An 8,915-nucleotide genomic window follows, 5' to 3' on the forward strand; every position below is an offset into this window, starting at 1 on the left:
TCAGGGGCTCTGGAGTCCTGCACCCGGCATGACCTCACTACCCAGGGGAGAGGGGGACAGGAGATGGAGGGAGCAAAAGAGGGATTTAAGCTAGAAAAGGGCTATGAAAATAAACATGTGAGTGTAGAAAGCTCTGTAGAAATGGCAAATTACACAGGTCTTCATGGCTGCTTTGATGTGATATCAAGGCTGTCTGTTTACCTTTGAAGCTAGGCCAATTGTGTCTGTGTGTGTGAGTGTGAGAGAGAGAGAGAGAGTGCTGTTTAGTGTAAGACAGGCATAGACTAGGTAAAAAAAAAATGAATAAAAGAAAAGTAGATTGTAGTAAGCTCTGTAGAAATGATTGATTTATATTTTCTTAATGTATCTTTTAATGTTAGTTGATGAATCTTTATATTTACTGTAGGCTATATATTTGTATATGTGTTTACTTGTTTAAATCTTAGGGCTCTGCACACAGCGTGCGATTTCTGTTGCGCGTCAACGTTCCATTTTGAAGTTTGAATGGAAGTCTATGAGAACATCGCATTTACCCACACACGGCCCCGATTTTAATCGCACGGCGAACATTCGATTCCATTCATTTTGAATGGGACAAAGCAGTGCGACAAAACTCGCACGCCGTGTGCTTTGTCCCATTCAAAATGAATGGAATCGAATGTTCGCCGTGCGATTAAAATCGGGGCCGTGTGTGGGTAAATGCGATGTTCTCATAGACTTCCATTCAAACTTCAAAATGGAACGTTGACGCGCAACAGAAATCGCACGCTGTGTGCAGAGCCCTTTATATAGTCATTCTTTGTTCTATGACCCTTGGATTGTATGGATTATTCTTGTTTTATTATGTAGTTTATATTATTGCTGTTGTGTGTTTTATTGATTACTATTGTTCTATTATTGTTTTTATATGCTGTGTGGATATATTAAAGCACTTTGAGCTGCAACGTTTGCAGGAAAAGTGCTATACAAATAAAGGTTATTATTATTATATCGAGGCTGTCTGTTTACCTTTGATAGCTAGGCAAATTGTGTCTGTGTGAGAGAGATGGAGGGAGCAATAGAGGGATTTATGCTAGATAGGGATATGAAAGTAATATCATAGGGATATGAAAATACAAATGTTAGTGCAGAAAGCTCTGTAGAAATGGCAAATTACGCAGGTTTTCACGGCTGCTTTCATATATCACGGTTGTCTGTTTACCTTTGATAGCTAGGCCAATTGTGTCTGTGTGTGTGAGAGAGAGTGCTGTACGGAGTAGAGTATTTATAGTGAGATCAAGCAACTCCGGAGGTAGGCCTAAATTCCACGGGGGAATGTTTCCAGAGTTTCTCAGGGGGGTGGGGGGGGGGGGGTAAAGCTAAGCAGAGCAGTCACAGACTCTGACTTAAGGCGCCCTAATAAATGAGGGCTCTATTTACGCCTGGAAACATCAGTAAACGTTGTGCTTTTGGAGGCGTGTGCGAGAGAGAGCGAGAGAGAGAGAGAGGGGGGGTCAGCCAGGCTTGTAACAGAGGTGAGTTTGTCTCCGGTACAGCAGTGTGACTGAACGTGATGTAGTGAGTTATTCTCGGGGAGGAAACTGTGACGAAGGTGAACATGGTACTGACGCCTCGACCGCCTGCGTTGCCAAGTTGGTTTGGGACACTTACAGGGCTGTGTGGCTGATCGGTGGTGAACACTGTGAAACGTTTTTCTTCTTTATTGTTTGTTTATTCTGAAGTATTTTGGATATAATACTAGTGGGTAGCCTACAACTTCTTCAAATGTATCAATCATATAGGAATCATAAATATTAGCTACTTATTTTGGCTTGTGTCTAACTCAATAAAGAAGTAAATGCAGACTGTGTTTCATACAGGCAACCAGCCAGCCAGTCAGTCAGTCAGTCAGTCAGTAGGGAAAACTGTCTGTTTGCAGAGTGGTATGAAGGCGGTCTGTGGTTTTTGCTACGTGCATTTCCGTCAGCTTTTGTCTTGCATGGGCACCTGTCAGGGGGCTGACCCTGTGCAATGGAGCCCAGAGCTCGGTTCTCCCTAAGTGTGGGGGTGGAGCAGGGGGGGGGGGGTGCGGGTGGGGGGGTGGTTGACCAGGTCTGAGGAGGAGGAGCCCAGTTGTAGCCTAAAGCGGTAGTGTTATTTTTTCTGTGTGTGTGTTCGCCCAGCCCTACTCCGTTCCTACGGCGGTGCATCATCCACTTCTGTGTTTTAAACAAACACCCCCTTCTCCTACCCCCCTACCCCCCCCACCCCCCACCCCATAGGTCCCTGGATGCCCCGCGGCGCCCCGTCCTCGGCCGCACGGCGCCCCCCGATGGCCGGCAGCTGACCCCGCCCCCCCCCAGGATGACGGTGAGAGAGCGTCTGCGGGAGAAGATCTCGGCGGCGTTCTACCGCCACGGGCTGCTGTGCGCCTCATACCCGGTACCCATCATCCTCTTCACCTCCGCCAGCATCCTCACCTGCTGGTACGTGTGTGTGTGTGGGGGTGGGTGGGTGTGTGTGTGGGTGTGTGTGGGTGGGTGTGGGTGTAGGTGGGTGTAGGTGGGTGGGTTGGTGTGCGTTTGGGTGTGGGTGGGTTGGTGGCTGGATGTGTGAGTGTGTGAGTGTGTGAGTGTGTGAGTGTGTGGGTGTGTGTGTAGATGGGTGGGTGGTTTGGTGTGCGTGTGTGTGTTGTGTGTCTTTTTTTTCTGTGTGTGTATGTGTGTGTGTGTGTGTGTGTATATATATATATGAAAGTACTGGTATCTTTTATCTTCAAGAGTGCACTGTATTGGTGGTTTCTATGCGTTCATTCAATGCTGGATATTTAGTGAGTGATTCAATATACAGAAATGACGGCGTATCTGTGGCAGAGGTGCATTTAGGCCTACATTTGACACTTCACAGTCAATTAGCAGATGCTTTTATCCAATTGGACTTACAATAAGTACATTTCTAAGGGGGTCAACTGTACCTCAGTCATCGTGAGTAAAACTTTTGTTGCATCGGCAGTCACAGTGCTGGAGATGTAAAGCAGGATGTTAGGAGGAGGAGAGGAGAGGGGGATGGATAGAGGGTGTCAGGTTTTAGGAGGTGGAGAGGGGGATGGATAGAGGGTGTAGGGTGTTAGGAGGTGGAGTGGTCTGAGGAGGAGAGGGGGATGGATAGAGGGTGTAGGGAGTTAGGAGGTGGAGAGTAGAGGGGGATGGATAGAGGGTGTAGGGTGTTAGGGGGTGGAGAGGGGGATGGATAGAGGGTGTAGGGTAGGGATGGACGGTTTTTCGGTTATACCGAAAACCGGGGTTTATAAAAATAGAAACGTTTTTTTTATCAAAACCGTCTGAAACCGTTTTTTTTTTTTTTTTTTTTTTTTTAATTTTTAAATTTTATTATTTTTCAATATATATTTATAAACTGGAACATGTCACATGTTTGTCGTGTGTGAAAATAACAATGATACAGTCTGAATCTGCCGCGCAATGAGTGAGAGGTTTGGTCAGTTGTGAAGAATAACTGAGGATTAATATCTAATTGGGATTATATTTAAGGGTAACGAATCACTCTATGGGAAAGATAGTTGCCTTCAGTTATTGGTAGATAGGAAAGGTTTTTTACAATTACTCGCTTACATTTAATAAGATCATTTTCGCTGCTCTCTGTAAAGCGCATTGGGTCACTTTTGTGAGAAATGCGCTATAGAAATAAAATGTGATTTGATTTGATATCAATCAATCAATCAAACTTTATTTATGTTCTATAGCACAAATCATGCATTGAATGTAACTCCAAGTGCAGTATTTACTAAACCACAATATAATAAAACAAGAGCTATACGGATCAAGAGTGTCTGTGCACAGCGCCACTGTGTGTGAAGGCGCTACTGTAAGTGATGACAGAACGCATGTCTCAGAAGATATGCGGTCACTTAGTGACGCAAAGGTAGTTCTGTATTTATCTCTATCTGTATTAGTACATTTATTTTGAAAGCTCTATTTTGACAGCTCTACCATGGGCACTTTTATTTTGATGGGGCATTCTTTGTTGATTGACTTACGACAGTTCAGGACGAGTCAGTCTCGCGGCATGTGGTTTTTATGAAAAGCTTTAAGTATGTTCACTCCATAATTCTAAGTCTAATATTTCAGTGATTATTGAGCAGTATTCAAATATTTAAATACATTGAGCAGCAGCTGAAACTTTGTCTAAGAACCAAGATATTGAGAAAGCAGTTCATTCAATGAAGACGCTGTTCCAAGAGATGATCTTCCGTGCAGGCGTGCACCCTGGATCAGCGGAGCTGGTGTGTTAAGTGTTCATGTGTTTTCATGTATGGTGTAGCTTACAAACGTCTGCCTTTCCACTTATATTTGTGAAACTAAGTAGCCTAAATGTGTTGCGACTGTGCTTACGGTGTTTTAATGGTGTTCGACATGAGTGTATTGTAGCAGTAGGGCTCAATTATTATTCTTTTTTTTTCTTTTTTTTCTTTTTTCGGTTAACCGGAAAACCCCGGTTTTAGTCTTTGACGGTTTTTCGGTTTCAATAATTGGAAACCGTCCATCCCTAGTGTAGGGTGTTAGGGGGTGGCGAGGTGACATGGTAGCTGAGGAAAGGAAGGAAGGAAGGGATGAATGGATGGATGGATGGATGGATGGATGGACGGATGGATGGATGGACGGTCGGATGGACGAAAGGGTGCAAAAGAGCTAGCAAGGAGGGACGGCGTGCTATTAACAGTGCTATTAGCAGAGTGCTATTAGCAGAGTGCTATTAGAACCCTGCAAAAGCCAATCGGAGCCGAGCGGCTCACAAAACAAGGAATCGTCGTGACGACCAGAACGACTCTTTGGCCTCAGAGATCACCACAGACTCAGGACAGGCCGCAAAGGCACGGCATAGAACTGGTGCAGCAGCAAGGCACAACGAACAACGAACACTGAACGCCCGCTCCGTCATCTCACTTCCTGTTGGGACAGCGGTGCCTGTGGAACGGCTGTCCGACCGCTGGACTGAGTGGAGTGAATTAAAGGGCTCGCGCGGGGGGGTCATGGGGGGGGCACAGCACCAGCAGCAAGCTGTGAGAAAGTGTCTGTGGAGAATAGGACATTGTCTGTGGGCCTGTCCGTCCGTCCATCTGTCAGGAGGAGGGGGCTCCTGCAGGGACAATAGAGGCCTTTGTGGATGTACAGTAGGGGTGCAACGGTTCTCGGTTTTTTTACGGACGGTACGGTTTGCGTTCCACGGCTCAATTCACTAGTGAACCGTGACGGTTTTCGGTTTTCGTTTTTTTTTTTTCCTACCTTTATTTTACCAGGAAGTCACATTGAGATTAAAACCTCTTTTACAAGAGAGACCTGGCCAAGACAGGGTCAAAATAGTAGCTTAAAAAAACAGTTCAGATAACAAGACAGGACATAAGACAGTGGCAACAATACAATAGACAAACAATGGTAGGGGTATTTACAAGGTGATTAAAACATTGAGAAGTCTAACCAAAGCAGGTACAGCGAGCGGTGACCACATCCTTTAATCTACGCTTGAAGATACTTATGGAAATAAGGGCCTCTAATTTAAAAGTAGTCTGTAGGTCATTCCAAGACCAAGGGCCATAATAAGACAAGCTTGCCCTTCCAACATTGTTCATGATAAGTGGCACCTTGTATTGTAGCCATCTACGAGACCTGAGACCCGAGCCACTTGGTATAGGGATGAACTTCAGGCCCAGATAATTCGGTAAGAAGCCAGAGATGATTTTAAACACAAGAGTGTACCAGTGTTGGAGCCTTCTGACAGAAAGAGATGGCCATCCAACCAGACTATACAGTGTACAGTGATGGGTCCTGAAGGCACTATTGGTGATGTATCTTAGAACCGAATGATACAGGGGGTCTAGCTTGGATAAAGTGGACAGAGAAGCAAACCTATATACTGTATCACCATAATCCAATTGTGAAAGGAAAAGGGCGGAGACAAGACGTTTTCTGGAAGCCAAGGAAAAGCAAGATTTAAATCTATACAGGAAGCCCACTGTACGCTTAAGCTTTATGGAGAGAAGATCAATTTGGCCGCGTTCGTAAATTAGCTCTGAGAGCGCCGGAGCGTCCACGTGAATGCCTCGAACGCGGCCTTTGGTCAGAGGTCGAGTTGGTCTGGAACGTTTGTTTCTGAACCGAACCGTACCGAAAACCGTGACCCAAAATACCGAACCGTACCGAACCGTGGGCCAACTGAACCGTTGCACCCCTAATGTACAGTGACCTTAGGGGGGGGGGGGGGGAGGGGGGGCAGAGAGAGAGGGCAAGGCTTTAGTGTCGTGAAGAAGGAAGGCCATGTCCCTATTGGCTTATTTCACTGTAGGAAGAAGTATTTTGTCTAAAAAAAAATAGTCAATGCGCGAGTATGTCCGATGAACATGGGAATAAAATGAAAACTTTTTCTTTTGTTGTTGGGTTGTTGAAACGCCACACATCCACTCCACTGATCTGATTCATAAGTGTTGTGAGGGTTTTAGCCATATTAGATGGGGTTAGATTTTTTGGATTAGATTTGTCAAGGGCAGGATTAACAACCAAATTAAGGTCTCCCCCCAAAATAAGGTGGTGTGAGTCAAGGCAGGGGATTAATGAAAATAGGGACGTCATAAAATTAGGACAGTCCCAATTGGGAGCATATACACAAACCATAATGACTGGGGTTTGGAGCAATTTACCTACAACTATAATGTACCGCCCATTTGGATCTAAGATAGATTGTTCCAAAGACAACTGCAGTCGTTTGTGCAGTAATATTGCTGTACCTCGGGAACGACTATTGAAGCTGGAATGCCCTACCCAGGGCTTACGCAATTTAGTGTGGTCACATAAACGCAGGTGGGTTTCCTGTAGAAAAGCAACGTCTGTCCTCATGTCTTTAAGATGTGAGAGTACTCTGGCTCTTTTGATAGGCCCACCAAGTCCTTTGACATTCCAGCTTGTAAACCTAATGGCTCCTTGCGTAATTTTCTGATTCATATCAGCCATTGAGCATGATACAGCATATCAGTATTTGAAATAAAATTGTGAAAAGGTAAGTTAGCCCATAGATTGCAACACATATCCAGATAACAACTACAAACGAGTCATAAACATGTAACAACAACATACCAATAACATGAGTTCCTCCTGTACTGGGAAAAAAACAAGACAAAGACAAAAACACAAAAAAACACAACTCAATAAGAATAGACATCTGAACTAACGTCTTTGAACTAAACCAATACTTACATACTTGTCCTAAACTCATCCTGTAACACAGATGAGTAAGCAGGAATTATTATGTACACCTCCGGTTAACTACAATGAGGTTTGCTTCCCTACAAAATGTATAGTTATACTTGTACATATACACCCAGTAAGTAGTCGAGTTTAAGCTCTATCCTATTCCACATCCCCATAACTCAGACAGCGGCGTCCTCTGTCTATGAGTGACACGCAGGCGGGCTGGGTAGCTCAGGCCGAAGCGTATTCCATCCTTGAAGAGGAGAGACTTCACTTTGTTGAAGGTGGCCCGCTTCTTGGCAAGTGTAGCGCTGAAATCTTCAAAGATCCTGATGGGGTGCCCTTGGTATGAGATATCTCGGGTTTTCTTAGCCCACCGTAGCACACATTCCTTCTGGGAATATTTGTGGAAGCGGACGATGAATGGCCGGGATCCTTGCGGTGGTTTCGGTCCCAAACTGCGGTGCGCACGGTCCAGTTCCATGGTGTCCAAATGATCATCTCCGACCACTTTCTTAAACAGTGCTGTCATGAAGAGACGCGCGTCATCACCCTCCGTTCCTTCTGGGATGCCAATCACCCGGAGATTCTGTCGTTTGGAACGTGAAACCAGGTCCTCGACAGCCAGCTGCAATTTCTCATTCACCTGGGTAGTGGTCTCCAGCTTGGATTTCAATGTGGCCACACATTGTGGCATTGTGGCTCCAGGGTAGTGATTCCGTCTGAATGTACTGTGTGTGGCCACGGTGTCGGTGATTTTTTGGGAGAGTGGCTTGGATTGGGGCCATGGCAGTGATCAATGATGCTGTAAATTAACTTGTCACGTCTTTGCGTAATTTCGTATGCTCACCGATTAGCATCTCAAGTGTTAGCGGCTGTTCGCTAGTTTCCGACGTACTGGGAGCCACCTTGCTAGCATCTTTCTCTTGCGAGCTAATGATTTGGGTCAGTTGTTGCTGATTTTTGCCGCGAATGTTGTGAGATTTACTCATTTCGACAAAGAAAAAGTTGTTGAGGCACTTATAATGACTTATCAAATGAAGAAAAGTAACAAAAGTCTGGGTGTATATATTTCAAAACAAAAATTATTAGGGAGCAAACGCCATGCGACCTATCGCTCCAACGCCATAACTGGAAGTCCAGAAGGTCTACTTTGAGACTGTGTTGATCAGGTAGGTGAAGGATTATATGAAACAGTTTGTGATGTCAAAGCATATGACCACCGTGACAGTGTTTAGCCAGTACAGAACATCTTGAAAGAGGCCATTTTAGTTTGTTTAATCAGTAGCAGACTTGGAACACCAATTTTCCAGTAACCAGTTGGAGCTTCAAGTTTAAATTATTAAAGAGTCTCTTTTGAGATGCTTTTTATGCAAATGTCATCTACCGACAGATTAGACTAGACGAGAACTCCATGGCAACAACATCCTGCACACTTACCTCAAGAAGATGGGTCATAAACCAACCTGACTGTGAACATTGAAGAAGAAGAAGAAGAAGAAGAAGAAGCAGCCTCTGCTCGATTCTATTGACTGACGCTTCAAATGAGTGATCAATCATGACATTTTGACCAGTGGGTTTGGGATAAAATTCACTGCGTAACCCGAGCTGGTGTGAAAACAAGGCCGGTGCGCTATAGAAGCGCACAGAAAACCGTGCAGGAGACCCCTGCTGGTTGCA

General features: G+C 44.9%; 1 protein-coding gene across 1 annotated transcript in view; it reads left to right on the plus strand.

Annotated features, from left to right (window-relative positions):
• Nucleotides 1-2,274: 2,274 nt before the first annotated feature.
• The window catches only part of scap (SREBF chaperone), a gene marked incomplete at its 3' end in the record, with an annotated part of 45,972 nt that continues 39,331 nt past the window's right edge, over nucleotides 2,275-8,915 (plus strand). Inside the window, 1 exon segment of the mRNA XM_080540792.1 lies at nucleotides 2,275-2,465. Within this exon segment, the coding sequence (XP_080396918.1) occupies nucleotides 2,344-2,465 (122 nt within the window). The 5' untranslated portion in view covers nucleotides 2,275-2,343.

This window comes from Nansenia antarctica (genome assembly GCF_963989245.1).
Source record: "Nansenia antarctica genome assembly, chromosome: 10".
NCBI classification, from domain to species: Eukaryota; Metazoa; Chordata; class Actinopteri; order Argentiniformes; family Microstomatidae; genus Nansenia; species Nansenia antarctica.